This window comes from Cryptomeria japonica, chromosome 5 (genome assembly GCF_030272615.1).
Source record: "Cryptomeria japonica chromosome 5, Sugi_1.0, whole genome shotgun sequence".
In the NCBI taxonomy this organism is placed as follows: domain Eukaryota; kingdom Viridiplantae; phylum Streptophyta; class Pinopsida; order Cupressales; family Cupressaceae; genus Cryptomeria; species Cryptomeria japonica.
In genome coordinates, this window is record NC_081409.1 from 15432899 (window position 1) to 15454472 (window position 21574).

At 40.4% G+C, this 21574-nt stretch overlaps 1 protein-coding gene across 2 annotated transcripts in view; it reads left to right on the forward strand.

The window, feature by feature from the left end:
- The window catches only part of LOC131077994 (uncharacterized), a 182684-nt gene that overhangs the window by 108544 nt on the left and 52566 nt on the right, over positions 1-21574 (forward strand). For both annotated transcript variants that reach the window (XM_058015609.2, XM_058015610.2), the window contains 2 exons: positions 4907-5043; positions 5166-5272. In XM_058015609.2, the coding sequence (XP_057871592.1) occupies positions 4907-5043; positions 5166-5272 (244 nt within the window). The remainder of the gene's footprint in view (positions 1-4906; positions 5044-5165; positions 5273-21574) is intronic.

Consider the following 21574-nt stretch of genomic DNA (forward strand, 5'->3'; position numbering starts at 1 on the left):
TTCTTAGCTTGACATAAGCTACTATTTTCTAGGCATAAGGTTGATCTATTGCATGGAGGTTGACCTGGAATCTAAGCCTCTTCATTTGGAAGTCATGAGTTTATGTATGCTGCTCACTATTGACGTGTCTAAAATCGCATTGCTACTGTTCCATCCGGCCAATGCAGAATAGAATGTACTCGCTAAGTGTCCTATCCTCTCTTGAGATAAGGAAATCCCTAATGTTGGTTTTGTTGATCAAAGGGGACGACCTCAAGGTTTTGGTTGTTAGGTCTTGACTGCGGGATTACTCAGTGATTGATGTCATTTGCTGGGAGCACAAGGGGTCTTACGTTTCACAACAAGGTGGTCTGCTGTGATTCTCAGACTACGAAATAAAATCAAAAAGGGAAGGGTTCGGGAAGCCTAAGGACAAGGATGATAACAGTTGATGCAGCGGGTAGACAAATTTTGATAAACTAGTTCTTGTTTCGCCAGAGATACCCTCACAACTAGACAAAAACGGTGCAAGCTCCAAGGGATGGAGGATTTTCAGACTGGAGACACTTGTTTTAGGCACCCAATTCTGGCGCAGCCTAAGACGAACACCTGCAGTTGAACTAAGCACATTTTGGGTTTAGACTAACCATGCACGGTGACCTACAATCAGCAGACCCCCAATGGTATGAACCAGAAATGCATCAAATACCCCTCCACACTTCACCATTAAAACCCCTACACTCTAAAATTAACCAGCTAAAAGAAACCATGCAAACAGACTAAAACAAAGACAACAAACACCATATTTCAATGTTCATATATTTGCTTCAGCTGCTATTACAACAATTTCTGCAGCATCTCTATGTTACTGCTAAGATCTAACCTATTCTAACTCTAAAATCTAACTACAAAATTCTCTCTAACTGTCTAACTATCTAACCCTTTCAAAAGAAAGGCCTCTGCCTTTTATAGTTTTTACAATATTGAATTAGAGGCTAGGATTGACTGCATCCAAGGGTTGCAACCTACCATCCAAAAGCTGGCAGCCTTAACCCATCCCCATTAAACTCTTAGTCATCTATCCAACTACTATCCCAACTACCTGCCACTATTTGGATTCAATTTGAGTCTATCCGGTAGTTGGACATAACTGTCCACAAAAATATCCTACGCAAGACCCACAGGCAGTTTTACAATAAAACAGTTTCAGTTTACAGAAACTGAACTTCTGGAGTTAAATCCAGCTGTGTACTTTTCCTGAGAATGCATGATTGTTGCATTCAGAGTGTTCTTCGGTCTTTGGTGGTGAGCTTTAACTTGTTGCCCGGGTGGCACGCTTCCCAATGCTTCATCTCTTTGATCTTGTGCTGCATCTTTTCTCCTCCAGCTTCCAGTGCCTAGCCTTGGTTGTGATCTCTCTTCGATTTGCATTTCAAGCCTTCGCCTGATTATCTGCGATGGCGCCCTGCAACCTGCAAACCATTAATCCCATTTTAATAAATTAATTTAACAAACATTAAATTTAATGCCTGGAGGGTGATTTGAAAATTTCCCAAGTTTAACGCTTTTACTCCTTCCGCGAATTTAGTTGTTCCTGGCAATTTCGGGCTAAATGCATAAAATGCGAACTTGGAGGTTATGCGCGATTTTACCCTTCTTGCCCAATTTCGAGGTGAAGAAACTTTGCAAACGTTAAAGTTTAACTTTACCTCATTCTGGCGATTTCAGGCAAGAGGGGCATTTGAAAAGTTTTAAAAAAAGTTTATACTTAGACGTTTTCGAAATTCAGCCCAAATGGCAATTCTGCAAACTTTAAGTTAACGCCTTACTATTTTATTTTCACATTTTCGGGGGGGTTTGAGAGCAATTGCAAGGCTTTTAGAACTTTAAATTTCGCGCAGTTGCCAACTTTGGGATTATAAGGTGGTTTGCCAACTTTAAACTTCAAAACTTTATGCCTTATTGGCGAATTTCGGGATTTTGGGCACTTTTGCAAACTTTGGAGATTTTGGGCACTTTGCAAACTTCGGAGATTTTAGCCACTTTGCAAACTTCGGAGATTTTAGACCTTTTGCAAAGTTCAGAGATTTTAGCCACTTTGCAAACTTCAGAGATTTTAGACCTTTTGCAAAGTTCGGAGATTTTAGCCACTTTGCAAACTTCGTAGATTTTGGGCACTTTGCAAACTTCGGAGATTTTAGCCACTTTGCAAACTTCGGAGATTTTAGCCACTTTTTGCAAAGTTCGAAGATTTTAGCCACTTTGCAAACTTCGGAGATTTTAGACCTTTTGCAAAGTTCTGAGATTTTAGCCACTTTGCAAACTTCGGAGATTTTAGACCTTTTGCAAAGTTTGGAGATTTTAGCCACTTTACAAACTTCGGAGATTTTGGGCACTTTGCAAAGTTTGGAGATTTTAGACTTTTTGCAAAGTTTTAAAACTTTAACATTTTTCCTCCTTTCAATCTCCCTTTGGCGAAAATCGGCATTTTGGGTCCTTCTGCGACCTTTAGACGCTTCATCATATTTGGGGGATTTTGCAAGCTTCTGCCATTTCTCACCTAACTTAGGCGATTTTACAAGTCAAAAAAAGGAAAAAAAGGACACTTTGAAGCTTCAGACTTAGCGTTTACCAGCTTAAGCGATCTTTTGAAATTTTAACTCCCGAACGTTAAACCCACCCTACGGATTCCCAGGCTTACGCTCAAAAAGACGCGAGACACCCTGTGCAGAACTCAACAGGGCAAAGGCGAAAAGACCAAAAAGAGGGGGACCCTATTGGCGACAGGGAGCGTGTGCAACGCACAACACTCACACACAAGAATTTCTATATATATGCAAGTGTAATTTGGCGTTATAGCCTCAGTCATACCCAGACGTGTAGCTGAGTATTGTGGAGGAAGGTGATTGGATCTGTGTGTGACTTAATCTCTTTGTTGTTTTCTTTTTGCTATTCTGGGTTCATTCTGAGGCTAGAAACTATTACCATACTCATGTGGCTGCACAGTGGAGTACCGTTGCTTGTTCTGCTGCAATCATAATTTCAGACTATAACTTTAATTGGCAAGGAGTATCAAGAAAGCATATTAGTGTGTCAAAAGAAACATTGAGATCTTGAAATCAGATTGAGAGACTATTAGAGAGTTTGAATTTTCTGGGTTAAATCATTGTTAATTCTTCCTGCAGCAGCATCCTCAGGAACATAACAGATCTCCATTATCATTGACTGAATCCTATCTGTGGAAGATAGAAGTATTAGCAGCATTGATACAGCAGTGTTAGGTATAAGATTTGCATCATTTTAAGCAGCTGTAAATTGAACAAGTAAGCTTATTTCATTTTGGTAATTTGTAACTGTGTTAATTCATATGTTGCTGAATATTTTCATTTATTTCTATTTCAATGCAAGCCATTTGGAAACTGCAATAAACTATCAAACCTATAAATTAAGTACAACCAAAACATCGTATATACTTAATGCCTGTCAACTGTTTGACATAATTACAAGTGAAAGTAGAGCAAATATTTGGTTCAAATTCTGGGGTAGGACATTAGAGGAGGTTGATTTGGAGTTTTAAGGCATTTTCCTGCATTTTGTGGCATCTTCCTTCTTGCTATCAGTTCCTATCATGTAGCCATACCTCTTGGAGTTAGTTTGTGGTGTCGTCTAGGGTTTTTGGGCATTTTGTTGCTGGTCATTGCTGTCATAGCCTCATATTTTCTGTAACCAGCAAATGGGTATGTTGATCAAACGTTTGATTGTAAGGAGATTTGAACATTTGGGCATCTCTAATTTTACTTCTGTAGTGGACTTTCAAATTATAGCTGCTTGTGGGCATTTGAAATATTGTATTTGCAAGTTATTTCCTTTGTTTATTTGCTGCTATAAATCTGTATATCTTGCAATACACTTCTGCATTTCTATATTCTTATATCTCCTTCTATCAAACACAATCAAACAGAAAACAAAAGAAAATAAAAGACAAGGGTGCATATTACAGGTTGTTAGAGCTTGGTAGTTATTTTTCTCTTGGAACAACTTTGAAATCATTTTCTTAAAGACCTAACAGTGTAAATGCCCTCAGAATTTGCAGGTACTTTTCCCTAGCAAGATTTCAAATCTTTTTTGAAGGATCAAGGAAGCATCAATTGCCTTAGTATTTCAAAGCCAAATCAATCTTACTTCTATAACCTATCATCATTCCCTGCTTTTTGGATGGTATATCATAGTAGACATCCAATTTGATACCCTCAACGAACATATAAAAGCTAGGGACATAAATACATTTCTGATTAAATAGGGTTGTTCAGCCCTTATTGATCATTCTAAATGTTTAGTGGCTTATCATTCTGGGCAGCATTACAATTTATGAACATGAAAATTTTTGAGTTGGCATGCAGGCTGATTTTTTTATCTAATAAATGTTTCTTCTGAAGAAAGTGGTTGAACAAATTTCGACCTGATAAATTGTGAATAATTCACGATTTTCTGTAATGTTATGGTAAAAAAGAATAGGGTTTTAGGGTTTCCCTTTACATTGTTGTGGCAAATTTTCTCTCTGATTTCTCACTAACCCAATTTTTTCCCCAAGCATAACCCAAACACTAACCCAAAATTTCCCCATTAAATCCCAATTGATCTTGTGTTGCCATGTTATTACTCTGAGTTTTTGGCTAATGGGTTGTTCAACCGTTTTTCCTAATTTTTAACATTATATATAAATGGTTTTGAACTTGCCATGCCTAGGTGGACAAGAAAAAAATGTTAGTTTTTTTTAAATATGCATGCATTCCTTATATTTTGTACTGATCATAGAAGTATGATGAATTCTTTCTGTACCATGTATTTCTTTATGGGATTAGAAATGATATATGTAAATAAGATTTTCCCATTTGGTCCTCAACTTTAACCTAAGTTTGAATTGCAGGAGCTGCAAGCTGGCAAAGGTGGTTAGCTTGGATTTTAATGCCAATGTTAAGGTCAGGTATAAATAAATCGATTGGCAGCAAAAGGCCAGGAGCAAAAGAGGCTTCCCTTAAAAAGCTACGCCAGATATTTCAAGAGGTGTGAATAAAAGTATTTTTCCAATAGCAACTCATATGTGAAGGTTATGGACAAATATCTCATGTGCATATAAAACTATAACTAAAAAGTTCTCACTTTCAAGAAAAATTATCATCTTGTAGGTGGATAATGTTCTTGCAGATGGTCGGCCTTTCATCTGTGGTGAACAGTTTACTGCAGCTGACTTGACATTTGCTGCGCTTTCTGGTCCTGTGATATGCCCAGAAGGGTAAGATGATATTATGCTTGCAATTTAGTATTTTTAGGACTTTATTTGTTTTTTCAATTGTAAACCTTCTAAAGTGGCCTTACTTTGAAATTGCTCTCTATAATTTGTAACTGCATAGTTTGATGACTGACATGTTACTCTTTTTATATGACGAGGGGTGAGTAAAATTATTGCTAAGATTAAGTGCTGTCAACCTTGCAATCCTATGTATTGTGTATGTGAAACACTCTTGGAATTGGTACTTGGATGTCCATGAGGTGTTGGGAATAATATTTAATTATTATTCTCTTCAGAATCTTAAATATTGTTGTAATGGAATTAATAACAAGATTTTAGTTGTAGTTCAACAATGGGAGTTATGGTTGCCATTCTTGCATGGAAATTGACTTTCTCCTAGATGCTGGGGTGTTACTTTTGTGCATGGTAACGGGACTCGTCTTGCCAAGACTCGAGCTGCTGACCTTGCTGGGGGTGCTGCCTCTAGATCCCCATAAGGGGCAGTGACTCTCAACCCCATTGGGGGCATTGCCCCCAAACCCCCTCAAGGGGTGCTATCTTCAACCTTGATTTGGTGTTGCCCCCAAACCCCCATCAAACTATAAGCAAGTAATAGGCCAATGATGAATCATGATCATAAAAATCTACAAAATATATATTTCTCTATGTTACCCCAAGTTTTTGGGATGGGGAGTGTAATGTCCTCGATTTTAGCCTGAAATTGTTTGAGGAGAAATAAGGAGGAAATTTATTTAATTTAATATTATATTAAGTTGTCTCATTATATTTATTTAAATCACACGTGGGATGACTTTATATTTTGTTAAATTAATAAAGTGACTAAAGTATAAAATAAAAATAATTAAAGTCACTTAAAAATAATAAAGTGTACCTACCCTCTTCTAGAAGGAATCTTATGATGGGGTATGAAAAAGAATAAATAGAAGAGGGAAATGGAGGGATGGGCATCAGTTGTTTATGTTATCTCTTGTTGAGTTGTGGAAACACAGCTTGTCCGCAGAAGATCTTAGGGAACGATACCTCCCTATTGGTCAGCATAACTGAGGAGGTGAAAGACCCTCTGAAGGGTTTCTTAGAGAGTGTGGAGCACTCAGCTTCTCATATAGAGTTAATTTGGAGATTCATATCAGTTACAGCAGTTTGGAGATTGCTTCAGACTTTATTGTGCCACGATTTGTCATGGAGACATGTTAGATGCAAGTTATCACTGTTTGACAACAGCATTATTGTCTATAGAGGAGGGCGATACCATTATGGAGGCTTAGAGGATGAAATCAAAGTGTATTGCAGGCATATACTAGAATTGTGCAGACATCTTCCAACCCTCGAGTTTGCTTGTTACTCCTAATTGATGCACCTAATTTCAAGTTGGAAGGCAGAAATTCCAATAGGGAGCAAGGCGATCCATGTGAGACTATTTTGAATGAGCTTTGGTGTCCATACAATCACAAATCAGTGATCAGACTTAGACGGACCTGTGCAAAGGGGAGACCCATTGATTTGGATGTTATCACTTGGTATAGACCTCCAAACTCTCAAATCAGTAAGGCGCTATCACCCTGCACAGAAACCGATCCATTTGGGAGGTAAATTGGGGAGGTTATTGGCTGTCTACATCAGTTCATCAGTAATCCACCATACTGCAGCAGGGCGGACTGTGGAGAAATTTGATTTAGCCTTGGGAAAGCTTGCACAAGGAGGATATGGCATGATCCCTCATCGCCTACCTTGACTACACTTTACCAGGTTCATCATCTCTCATTTCATTGTTTGTAGTGTAATTTTATCAGTCATTAGTCCTCAGAAAGAAACCAGATACTTGGTCCTTGTAATCAGTCCATATAACGGTACTCTAAATTCATGTTGTAATGACCTCAATGTGGATTGGATTAGTGTAAGGACTGCTTCTTAAATTAGACAGTATTCTGAAGATGTATGCCAAGTGTTTGACTAAATGACAGCAAGGAGTTATGACACATATATGAGCCCGATCTGCCCTTAATATGTTGTAGTTGTTGTTTAGGATTATTTCAATGATATTCAATCATTGATGAGGCTCATCCTTCATTAAAAATTGCTTCAGAATGTCCTTGAAGTCTAACTGAAACTGTGAACAGCATGATAAACCATGACAGCCAAGTGTTTGTTGAAATGTCTTAGTGAAATATATTAGGATTTCATATCAGAAAATTAGCAGGGACATTACAGGGAGACACGTTTCCGGGACGACAATTTGTTTTGCCAGTTTTGGGTACAGCGAGGGGACAGAAAAGGGGATAACTTTACAAAATATAGGGAAAATTTAAAATATATAGGGAAGTTTTAAATAATCATATGAAAACATGCATATATACATTATATTCATATAGAAACATGGATAAAGCATGCATATATACATTATATAACCTTAAAATATAAGTTATAACATATGTTCAATTGATGCCCTTGTTTGACCACCAATATTGATGGTATTGATTAGTCTACACTAGCCATTCCCATTGATGTTCATTTCCAGCCCTAGCATGTGAGTTTGAAGGAGTATGAGTGGTTTCCAGCTGGAAAGGTATGGCCAAGTACAAGTTGTACCTCTTGCAGATCTGGTGTGATATGTAGGTATGATTCCCTACATTTCTTGGCCCCTTTGTTGCTGTTTGGTGGTGCTGGTGGTGTATGTTGCTGCTAGGTAATGTTGGGAGGTTGTGATGTCCCCTTATCGTAGTTTTAGGAGATTGACACAGAAACCAGCAACAAAGACTCCTCTTTGACAGGGACACTAAAACCTTCTGAACACGGTGTAACGTCATAAATTGTACGCACTTGCTAAAGAGGTACAATTTAACACTTGGTTTAGCACCCGCCTTGGCGCAGTTGCATTTTGCATTTCATTTCCCCTTTAGCACTTAATTAATCAAATTAATTAGGTCTAAAGGTTCTATTTCATCATCTTCCACATCACAAAGTCGGGCCCTTTCATTAAAGTGTGCCCCTTTCATTTTATTCCTCCAATACGTCACTTAATCAAAAACCCTAATTAGGCCCTATTCTGAGCTTGGGGGCTTGATTTCGGGGGTCAAAACATCTCGAAATCACCTGTAACTTCGGGATTCTCTCTAAAATCATCATATTTGACGGCCCTGAAAATTTGGTGAAAAGTTGTCGGGACCGTGGCGCCCGGAGTGCACACGGTCCCGGACATTTTTCCCGAAATTTTAGGAGCGCGATCCAATCATAAAATAAAGCTTAACCCCAAGAAATTGGCGGGATATTCGATCTCTAGGTCGGCCAAAAGACGAAATTGCGACCTAGGGTTTCATACATAAGAGCTCTCTTTCTTCATTTGAAAGGATCGGATTTTTGTTTCCAGGAACCTCATATGCAGCGAAAGAGCAGATCTTTGAAGACTTCAACATCTTACAACATCCCTCTATGAAGCATTTATCAATTCCATTCATCCATTTAGGGCTTGGAAGACATTGAAGAACAATAGGAGATTACTGACTGAAGATTGGCTTGTACCTCTCCCTTGAGGGTTGGGTATGATTTCATGTTGTTTTCATGTCTTTGCATAAAGCTTCAATATCTCATTTATTCATGATTTAGATCACTTTGCATCTTGATTTAGAGCATTTACATTATCATTTACAAGCAATTAGGGTTTACTTTCTAGGTTGCTCTAGTTTGCTTTCTTGCATTTTAGGACCTTGCACACACACTAGGTCTGCACACACAATACATTTTACAAAACAACTTGGCTATTCGTGGAGGTGGAAATCACCGAAGCGAGGGTTTGACTAAGGCAAAACCCTATATAGCCGCCCATACCCCCTTTTTCAGATATCAATGCAGGTTTCGGGACTCGGACGACGCCGCAGGATACAGATCTGGAGAGAACAGGTCGAGACAGCACTCTGCATCAAATTGCAGAGCAGAACACCAGGACAGGGGCGTGGGGCGCCCTGGTCCTGCCAGGACAGGGGCGCTGGGCGCCCTGGTCCCTGGGACAGAGGCGCTGGGCGCCCTGGTCCTCCTGACAGGCAACATTTCCGACAGTTTTCGACAGTGTTCCAGAGTGCAAAACAGCAGTTTCCGGTGCAGTTTCAGGTGCAGAATCAAGATAGTGGCGCTGCAGTTTCAGGTGCAGAATCAAGATAGTGGCGCTCGCGCCCCCGTCCCGAACATTTTCAGTCCGATTTTGACTCCGGGTACGCATTTGCATTCTTGTTTTATCCTTGTGTTTACAGCTTTCCATTGTCTAAGTTCAATTCTGCAATCTTGTTGTTAGTTCATACTTACACTTTAGGGTTAGGAATTGGACTTGCATAATCTTACCTTTCAATTACAACAAAGGAATAGAAACCCTAATAGGTAGCCCGTGGCTCTCTCTTTCACAAAAAGAAGTAGCCAATTGTGCGATACCTCTAGGCTCTTTCGTATTCCGTAGTGTGTGACAAGAGGTAGGATTAGGGCATGATAACCTAGTCTTGCTTTTTCCCCCACACATTTTGGTGAACCCGACGTGAATCTATCATTGCTTCCTCTTGCATTGCATTTGTTAGATCTAGATCTAGATTTAGTGTGTTTTCATTTCATTTTTCATTAAAAAGAAAAAAAAAAAAAAAGAGTGTGTTTCTTTGCATTGTGTGTTTAAATTTCATGCAATTTTTATTTCAAAATGTCAGATTTTTATTTGCAAAATGTTCATGCTTATGATGATTATTATGAGTATAGCCAAGATGAATTAGATGAAGCTTTAGATGAGTTTTTGAACCCTAAAGATGCCAAACCTTCATTTTACCAAAAACTCATAAACCTTGTTACTATGCCATTTCGTTGTGATGAGAAAGATAAGTTGAATGAGTCCTCTCAAGGGTACATTCCTATCAACTCTTCCACTAAATCTAGTAACATGGTTGTTTTCAACAATCCCCTCTATGAGGAGATGTCTCCTTTTGAATCAAAAGATAAACCTTTTAATAGATATGATCATGCTTTGTTGGATGATGCTCTTGATGACTTTGTGGCTTTATCGAAATCTCTAAACAAAAACAAAACTTCTAAATTGGTTAACATGATAAACTTGAATGAGCATAAAAAGCCTCTCTTTGAAGTCCAAGGTGCTTATCCTTCTCCCACCTTTCAAGGTCCTAAATCACCTCTCCTTACTGTCCAAGGAGGGTATGATCATGATTCCTTTCGTACTCCGAATAAACCAATCATCATTGTGCAAGGAAGAAAACCTATAAGTCCTTATAATTATGCCAAGCAAATAACTAGAGAGAGTTATCATGCGGTTGCCCATACTTATCATACCAGAAATAATAGGCAGCCTAGTCCTCCTCCTGTTATCCCAGTTTCTCTTCCGAATCCTCAACCGATTCTTCCACAAGCTCCCCGTATTTCGCAAGTTCTTAGTAAGGAATATGATCTCATAGAACAACTTAAAGCTACCCCTGCTAAGATATCCCTTTGGGATTTGATTCAAACTTCTTCCGCTCATCATGGAATGTTACAAGATGCCTTGAAAGATTTGAATGTTCCTCCACCGAACACATCTAGTAATATCGCATCTTTGGTTAACTCTGTGATGAATCCTAAAGCTCAAATTGTGTTTACCCAAGATGAGTTGCCTACTAGTGAAATCCAACATCAATATGATCCCTTGATGATTGTGGTTATCATGAAAGACACTGCTATAAGGCGAACACTAGTAGATAATGGCTCTGGTCTTAATGTGTGTAGCATTAATCTTTTGCATAAGATGAATGTGGATACATCCTTAATTGAACCGGATTCTCGTCCTATTCGAGGCTTTGATAATGTGGCTAAAACTTCATTAGGTACTATCACCTTACCCATCACAGTGGGGCCTGTTACTTTGCCTACACCTATCCATGTTATGTCGGGAAATCTAACGTACAACTTGCTACTAGGGAGACCTTGGATTCACAGTATGCAAGCTGTCCCCTCTACATTGCATAGACAAGTTAAATTTATTTATAACAATAAGACATATACCCTGATAGGTGATACTAATTATCAAGCTTGTTTGCAAACATCTACTTCCAAGGGGGGTTCTTCTAAGCCTTCCTCATCTAGTGATGACTCTTTAAATAAGATACCTATCGGTGAATCCTCGCTCTTCGATGATCAAAATTCTTCGGATGAGTCTGGAGCTCTTGAAGAAGATTCTTCTCGACTTGAAACTACACATAAGAAGGATTTTGATCCTGGGAAGGTCCTCGAAGAAGACGATTGGGGATCTCTTGATTTTAATCCCACCTTTGTAGGTGAATATAAGGTTCCTTCTAGAGAGCTTAAAGTTGAAAAGAAGGAAGAAGCTAAAAATCGATCAATCTTACCCGAACCTATGAGTAATAATTTTGTGGCCGCTTCTCAAACTTCTTCTCCTCACACCTCTAATTATGAAGAGTTTGATTCTTTGTCTTATGAAAAACCACCTTCCCTTCCTGAAATGGCTGATCGTTATGGTCGTGGTTTTCGCATTTTTGCTAAGCATGGGTATCATGGAAATGGTTGCGGTGTTCATGAACAAGGGATAAAAGTTCCTCTAGAGACTAATTTTCACAGTTATGCCTTTGGACTTGGCTATAATCCCTGCAAGCGCACTAAAGCTTCTAAAAGACCATGCATTAGTGTTAATGTTATTTCTACCTCTCTATCAATGCAACACCCCGAGTACATTGATGGGGATCCTTCGTGTGCTTGTGCTTTTGACGTTTTCCCTACCGATGATGCTTTAGCTGAATTTTTAGGAGCATATGACACTCTTCCTCGTTATCATCACAATAGGGGACTCCCTTACTGTTTGAACACTGAAGCCTACTTTGGAAAAGAGACGGATAAAGATGAGATTGTGAAAGAATTCCCTCAGCTAAAGGATACTCCTCAACAAAGTAATCTTCTCATAAGTGACACCACTAATGTTAAGATGGATCCTTGCAATGAAGAGAAAGTTATTAAAATTGGAAAATGTTTGGATGGAGAGGAACAAAAACAATATGAAGATTTATTGCATGAATTCCCCGAGATCTTTGCCTGGACATACTCTAACATGCCTGGTATAGATCCTAAGATTGTTACTCATAACATTGTCTTAGTTCCTGATGCTAAGCCCGTGAAACAAAAGATTCGAAAAATGAATCCTAAGGTAGCTTTGCTTGTTAAGACCGAGATTGAAAAGTTATTGGAGGCTGGATTTATCCGCCCTATTGATTATTCCCCATGGATTTCAAATATTGTCACTGTGGCTAAACCAGATTACAAAATAAGGATGTGTACCGACTTTCGGGATCTAAATAAGGCTTCTTTAAAAGATGATTTTCCTCTTCCAAACATTGACATGATAGTTGATTCTACGGCAGGACATGCCTTATTATCCTTCATGGATGGTTTTTCAGGATACAATCAAATTTTTATTAACCCTCAAGATCAATTCAAAACCGCTTTCACTACTCCTTGGGGTACGTTTTGTTGGATAATGATGCCTTTTGGACTTAAAAATGCCGGTGCAACTTATCAACGAGCGATGACCCTTATCTTTCATGATTATATGCATAAGATTTTAGAGGATTATGTTGATGACATTTTAGCCAAATCCTTTCTTCGCATGGATCATATTAAAATCCTTCGTCAAATCTTTGAAAGGATTCGTAAATATCACATGCGCTTGAATCCCCGAAAATGTGTTTTTGGTGTGGATAGTGGAAAACTATTAGGATTCATAGTTTCGCATCGTGGGATTGAGGTGGACACTAAGAAAATAGATGCTATTGTCAACATGCCACCTCCTAGAAATGTGTCTCAACTTAAAAGCTTACAAGGAAAGATTCAAGCTATTCGTAGGTTTGTATCTCAACTTGTGGATCGTACTTTTCCTTTCACTCAACTTCTCAAAAAGAATATCACTTTTCAATGGAATGAGGATTGTCAGCAAGCATTTGAAGATTTAAAAATGTATTTAACTAATCCTCCTATCCTTCGACCGGCTGAACCTTCTAAACCTTTCCTTATTTATACGGCTGCATCCTCTCATGCTCTTGCAGCATTATTGGCACAACATGATAAAGATGGTAAAGAATGTCCGGTTTATTACATAAGTCGTACCTTACTCGATTATGAGACCCGATATTCTGCGATAGAAAGACAATGCTTGGCCTTGGTGTTTGCGACTCAGAAATTGAGACATTATCTCTTAAACTCAGAAGTCCACGTCATGGTAAAGTTTGATCCGTTGAAGCATCTTTTCTCTAAAACTGATTTATCAGGACGCCTAGCTAAGTGGGTTATGATGTTAACTGAATTTGACCTTAAATTTGTTTCACAAAGAGCAATTAAAGGGCAAGCGTTGACCGATCACCTAGCTGAGGCCCCTTCACCTTTCTCCTTCCCTAACCCTAAGTCTTTTCTTGACGATTTCATTCTTTCTATAGAGAAAGATGAAACTTGGGAGTTATACTTTGATGGCTCTAAGTGTCGTACGGGATCGGGGGCAGGTGTTGTTCTGATTTCTCCTACAAAGAAACCCATTCCCTTATCCTATCGTCTAAATTTCCTGTGTACCAATAACATTGCTGAGTATGAGGCTCTTATAGCGGGAATAAAAGCAGCCTTAGCTCTGAACATAAAACACATACATATCTATGGAGATTCGCAATTGATTATAAGACAAGTAACAGGAATATATCAAGCAAAACAAGACAAATTATCACAATATAAAGACCTTGCCATCTCTTTATTACAAAAATTTGATTCTTATACCATGGAACCTGTTCCTCGAAAAGATAATCGACATGCGGATGCAATGGCATGTGTGGCTTCTCTTGTATCTTTAGAGGACCTTGTGGTTGATCTTAAATTTGTTATTCACAACCTTATTTCTCCAGCTATTGTTGTGACTTTATAGACTCAGATGAATGGTACTCGCATATCGTAAGATATTTGACCGATGGTACCTTTCCTGATTCTGCTAATAGAAACACTAGGGCTAGAATCCGCAAGTTGTCTACTAGATATATCATTCTTTCTAATGTCCTTTACCAAAGGGGTTATGATGGTCTTCTCCTTCGCTGTCTTAACAAATCAAAAATCCCCGTTGCTCTTGAAGAGGCGCATTCAGGTGCCTGTGGGGGGCATTTTGGAGGCAAATCCTTGGTTCATAGATTGCTTCGTATGGGATACTATTGGCAAACTATGCAGAAGGATTCTTTTTCATTTGTTAAGAAATGTCATCAATGTCAACAACATAATAATCTGATTCATGCTCCTGCCCAAGAACTCCTTTCTCAAGTAGCTTCTTGGCCTTTTTCCGCATGGGGTTTGGATCTTATTGGTAAAATCTCTCCTCCTTCATCTCAAGGACACACCTTCATTATAACCGCAACAGATTACCTTACGAAGTGGGTAGAAGCTATTCCCCTTCGCTCTACCACTGCTGAAGTGATTTGTCAATTTCTTCTAGAAAACATCATTTCTCAATTCGGGATACCTTCTACTATAATCTCAGATAATGGGACATCATTTAAGAACAAGGACGTGAAGAAATTCCTCGAGAAGTATCATATCAAACATCGATTTTCTACACCATACTATCCTCAGTCAAATGGTCAAGCCGAATCATCCAATAAAATAATCGAACAAATTCTTCGCAAAACCGTGAATAAGCATGGTAAGGATTGGATTAACCAGCTAATCTATGCTCTTTGGGCCTACCGAACGAGTGTGCGAATTGCTACAGGAACTTCTCCTTATAATCTTGTTTATGGTGTTGATGCTATTATGCCTTTAGAGCTAGAGATTCCATCACTTAGGGTTTCTCTCAAAGGTATAGTAGATGATGACTCTTATAGAGAACAACGACTTCAACAGCTTGAGATGCTTGATGAACAGCGTATAAACGCTCTTGAGCATATTCAAGCGTATCACAAAACTCTACAATGAAGCTATAATGATAAGGTTATTCAACATTCCTTCTCAGTAGGTGACTTAGTCCTCTATGAGAATCAGCGCAATGTGAATGCCTTACCTGCAGAAAAGGGAAAATTTAGTCCTAATTGGCTTGGACCATACATCGTTATTGAAGATTATGGATCAGGTGCTAACAAAATAGCGGATGTAGACGGTACGCCTCTTAAAGAACCTATAAATGCTATGCACTTGCGTAGATATTATGCTTAATTCTTCATTCCTTATTTATCTTCTTTTCAGTTCTTCAACATTGGGTAATATGTTAGTATCTCCTAATTAGAGCAAAATAGAATTAAATGTTATGATGTTTAATCTATATTGCTTCGTTCTTGACAAGCGTGTTTCCTTACTTCATGGTTTGTCTTGAATTCATTTATGTAAGTTGTAAAAGATTTACATTTCCATTATGCTAGCATATTATACAGTGTCTTTATGTGTTAAGTAGAATCGTATCATGTTGTGTTTAAGTTCAAAATTAAATCACATTAGTTATATGATTCTTAGACTTAATGCATATTTCTTCCCTATCATCAATGTAGTACTTGATTAAATATTTAATTAAGTCACACATGTATCAATTTAATCATAGTGCATTGAGAAATCAATCATATGGAAATTAAATTCTGAACATACATGTACATTTACCAAATGTATTAGATTTAATCAAAGCAAAATATACATTGTTTTAAGCATTAAAGATAACACATTTGAGACAAAAGAAAAGCATGTATATATACATATATATGTGTGGAGCGTATACAAATATAGGTCACTATACATCCAAAATGTGACCTCTCCTACATCATAAAATCATCTCCTATCCCTAGGACTAGTGGCTGGAGAGTGTCGACTGGACGCTCCCTCCTGATCTGGCCGTGAAGGTGGACCCATGGGTGTGTAGCGCGATACAGACCGTGAGTGACTCCGAGAGGAACTCCTACGATCCCTATCCATAAGGATCGCGCGATAGGTGGTAGCCTCGGCCTGAGCTGCTGCTAGATCTCGCCGCGCCCGCTGAAGGTCCTCTGATAGGATTCTCTCTCTCTCCCTCCATATGTCTACCTGAACTCGGAATGGGGAAAACAAGTCCTCATGCCGACCCGCGTTCCCCTGAGGCCTATAGGCAATCTGTGAGGAACTGGGGATCTGTGCTATCGTGGAAATGTCTGTCACTGCCTGCTGAATCAGGGAACGCCACTCCCGCACATTAGCTGTGGCAGTAGAATAGATTTTTGTATTAGTACCATTCTATATCATCAAAACATTAATAATCAATTTAAACCTACTATACCTGGGTCTCCCTCGCGCCAGTAGGGATCATGATACGGTAGCATCTGTGATTGGGATCTACTAGGCTCCCCTCGCTCGACTAATCTGTGCACGATGGGTGTAGGCTGGACGGTACTAGGAACAGGTCTCCGTATCACCTCATGTTCCCTCTGTTGGGGAATAAGAGGAGGATCCAGAGCTATGGTATCATCCCCTGAATGGTGAGGAGCTGCATCTGACTCCTCCTCATCATCTCTACCCTCATCTGCATCCTCATCCTCATCTGCATCCTCGTTCTCCTCATCATCAGTTCTCTCCTCCTCGTCCTCATCTCCATCTGTGTCCTCCTCCTCCTCGGCGCTGGGCTGATCGCCTGTAGGTGGATCGGGATCTTCCGCCTCCTCATGACCCTCTCCCTCCTCTGGCTCCTCTGACCTGGATCCCTAGTCCTCATCTCGGTCTCCATGTCTCCATGGGCCTGGATGGCCTGTCGGGTGATCTGGTGGAAAGATAGGACCTGGATATGATCTCATAAACCATGAGACATACCTGCGCTGTGCTCCAGGCTCTGCAGAATAATCAGTGACTACATCCTGATCAGATCCCTCTATATCTGTAGTCTCGATGTCATCTATCGTCGGTCTCGCTACTGCTCTAGGTCTGGGAAGGACCCGTGAGTGTCGAGTATAGATGGGCACATCGGCTGGAACACACTGCTCTAGCCCGAACTGCCTCCGTACTCGGTCAAAGTAGAAAGGGACTATGATGTGTGAATATCGTCCCTGCAGTAGGCGGTTCCTCTGTAAGCATGCTAACTGTCTCTCCATCCCATCCCATCTGTGCATCCGCAGGTAAGGTCTCCACACTATCACCTCGGCTGTCAGTCTATCAAAAATCACTCTCCAATATAACAGATCTCCAAATCTCCACTCACTGGTAAGTGGATAAGCAAACACCCTAGGTCGCTCGCTAGCCATACTCAGCGGAAAGCCAACAGGCCTGGTGCATGTGAAGTGCTCTAAAATCCATACCTGCAGAAGTGTGCATGTCATCAAACTGCAACCCTATCCAAATACATACTCCTCAAGGTCGTGATAGAGATGTGCAAGCATACTCCGACCCCAAGCATACACTCTCCTGTGTCTCTCCATCGCTCTGATGCACCATGTGAGACCCCCATGCATGTGCGTACCTCGCCCATTAGGGTAGATGGCTAGTGCTATGATGGCGATCATAAGGCGTCTCAGAAGGGTTACCTCCCCTGTAGGATGTAAGAGCCAGCTGACCATGATGCGACCTCTCGTCTCGCTCGGCATGACTCTCCCTATGCAATATACCTGCTCCCTCTGATGATCCTCCGCTGACCGATCGGTCGCGTATGTAACAGTCGCTCCTCTGATAGGAAGACGAAGTATACGGTACACATCCTCGAGTGTAACCGTCAGCTCCCCTACTGGAAGATGAAATGTGCATGTGTCAGGATCCCATCGCTCCATCAATGCCATCAGCATTGCAGGATGGAACCGAATGGCTGGCATGAGGATCACATACCATAATCCTACTATCGACAATGTGTCTCTCTCTGCCTGAGTAAGCCGCGGAATCTGATCTCGCAAACTGTGAAGAATATGTCCCGCTGTATGCTCTCTCATGTACGGAAGGCCCTGCAACACAAAAACATAACCGTAATCAGTACTCGATCATCAAAATCGCTCATGCAAACTGTCGAACATCGTATGCCAAGCCCTGATTGGGACCATGGCGCCCTGGGGGGACCAGGGCGCCCCACAGGGACCATGGCGCCTTGGGTGGGGCCCGGGTCAGCCTTCAAGGCCCGCAAACGATCACAGAAAAGTCAAAATGCGAAAAATCAAAAGTCAAAGTTTAGTCAACTCACCTCGTCCAGTGGCTCGTCGTCGATCACGGCCTGGCGCAGGATCTCAACCCTCGTGGGACGCTCCGGTCGTCGTGAAGGCATGATGATGGCTATGTGGGCTCCGCTGCAATGAACAGTACTCAGAATCAACAAAGTGACAAATGCAAATGTCTCTTTCAAGGTATATAAGTTCATTCCTTTACCTTTACTTTCAAAACCCTAATTTTCCTCTTTCACTCATTTCATCATAACTTGAGTTTGGGAGATGCGATTTTCGAACCGTTTGTTGCATAGGAATCGTATTTTCATTCCCCTACTCTCGGGATGTTCCAAAAAGTGCTCTGATGAAGCCTTTTCAGTGAACATTCCTCATCAATACTCTCTTACACAATTTGTCGTAAGTAAACATGCTACCCTGTTTCACCTCCCTAATAAGCAAGACGAAACAGGGGGGGGCATACAGCTACTCACAAATTTCATCACTTTCCTTAGTAAGCATTAGGTGATTTTTGTGATCTAACGTGTGTTTTGTAGGGTGCGGTTCCTAACTGTGTACTGCAGATACCACTGGGGGCTTCGTCCGACAACTTATGGATATATCCTTTTTTCAAATGATGTTTACTTTTCTGTACTTTAACTTGCATATGCACATAGTACTCATATGACCGCTAAAGTGGGGGCTAAATGTAACGTCATAAATTGTACGCACTTGCTAAAGCGGTACAATTTAACACCTGGTTTAGCACCCGCCTTGGCGCAGTTGCATTTTGCATTTCATTTCCCCTTTAGCACTTAATTAATCAAATTAATTAGGTCTAAAGGTTCTATTTCATCATCTTCCACATCACAAAGTCGGGCCCTTTCATTAAAGTGTGCCCCTTTCATTTTATTCCTCCAATACATCACTTAATCAAAAACCCTAATTAGGCCCTATTCTGAGCTTGGGGGCTTGATTTCGGGGGTCAAAACATCTCGAAATCACCTATAACTTCGGGATTCTCTCTAAAATCATCATATCTGACGGCCCTAAAAATTTGGTGAAAAGTTGTCGGGACCGTGGCGCCCGGAGTGCACACGGTCCCGGACATTTTTCCCGAAATTTTAAGAGCGCGATCCAATCATAAAATAAAGCTTAACCCCAAGAAATTGGCGGGATATTCGATCTCTAGGTCGGCCAAAAGACGAAATTGCGACCTAGGGTTTCATACATAAGAGCTCTCTTTCTTCATTTGAAAGGATCGGATTTTTGTTTCCAGGAACCTCATATGCAGCGAAAGAGCAGATCTTTGAAGACTTCAACATCTTACAACATCCCTCTATGAAGCATTTATCAATTCCATTCATCCATTTAGGGCTTGGAAGACATTGAAGAACAATAGGAGATTACCGACTGAAGATTGGCTTGTACCTCTCCCTTGAGGGTTGGGTATGATTTCATGTTGTTTTCATGTCTTTGCATAAAGCTTCAATATCTCATTTATTCATGCTTTAGATCACTTTGCATCTTGATTTAGAGCATTTACATTATCATTTACAAGCAATTAGGGTTTACTTTCTAGGTTGCTCTAGTTTGCTTTCTTGCATTTTAGGACCTTGCACACACACTAGGTCTGCACACACAATACATTTTACAAAACAACTTGGCTATTCGTGGAGGTGGAAATCACCGAAGCGAGGGTTTGACTAAGGCAAAACCCTATATAGCCGCCCATACCCCCTTTTTCAGATATCAGTGCAGGTTTCGGGACTCGGACGACGCCGCAGGATACAGATCCGGAGAGAATAGGTCGAGACAGCACTCTGCATCAAATTGCAGAGCAGAACACCAGGACAGGGGCGTGGGGCGCCCTGGTCCTGCCAGGACAGGGGCGCTGGGCGCCCTGGTCCCTGGGACAGAGGCGCTGGGCGCCCTGGTCCTCCTGACAGGCAACATTTCCGACAGTTTTCGACAGTGTTCCAGAGTGCAAAACAGCAGTTTCCGGTGCAGTTTCAGGTGCAGAATCAGGACAGTGTCAAAGAGACTAGTCTTTTAGTCTCTTGGAAATCGTTGTTTCCTCTTGTTCCCTTAATCGTATCTTTTCATTAAACCCGCGATTTGTTTGTTTGTTCATAACTCCACCAATGATGATTAGTTTGCTCTTGTGTCAACCAATTGTTGATTATTCTAATTGCTGTTGTCTATAATTATATAGTTATATTGTTCGACCTGCTTTGAATGCTTAATCGGCTGACATATCTAAATATTAAACTCGTCCAGTAACAAGGCATTATTGGAATAATGTATATAACTGCTAATATGTGCTATTTGTTCTCAGCTTCGTCTCTATCTAGAGACTACACAAAATTGATTATTTACTCCTATAGTGGGGACATCATCGTCCCATATATGGATCGGTTTTGAATAGGGGCATGACAGTCTCCCCTTTTCGAATTTGCTTGTCCTCAAGCAATTCCTCCTTGTCTCCTTGTTCTTGAATGAACCTGCACATAGATTAGTACACCAATATATATAATCATATTAATCAAAGTAATAATTAATGTTAGAGAGGTTACTACTTAGTTTCTATTGCATATATTGCAACTTGGAGGGATTGGCTTCCTTGAGCCATTTGCCCAACTCGAGAGAGACTAGCTTCCTTGAGCCATCTCTGTCCAACTTAGGAGGGACTAGCTTCCTTGAGCCACTTTGCCCAACGTGAGAGAGACTGATTTCCTTGAGCCATTATTCTTACTTAGGGTGTTGACTTCCTTGAGTCAAGCTGCCCACCTTTGGCTTCCTTGAGCCCTTATTCTTACTTAGGGTGCTGACTTCCTTGAGTCAAGCTGCCCCCCTTTTGGCTTCCTTGAGCCCTTATTCTTTAGTGAGGAATGACCTTCTTTGTGTCATCCTAGTCTACTAGGGTGCTGGCTTCCTTGAGCCTAGCCACCCATTTTTCTTTGGCTTCCTTGTGCCTTAATATCTAGAGAGGTGCTGACTTCCGTGAGCCTAGCTATCCTCATTGGCTTCCTTGAGCCGTTACACTTAGAGAGGATTGACCTTCTTGTGTCATCCTACTCTTCTGGGGTGATGGCTTCCTTGAGCCATACCCCTTTCCTTATGCCTATTCTAATAATTTGATTGCAAAAATTCTGATTTGTAGATCTTTCTAATATTT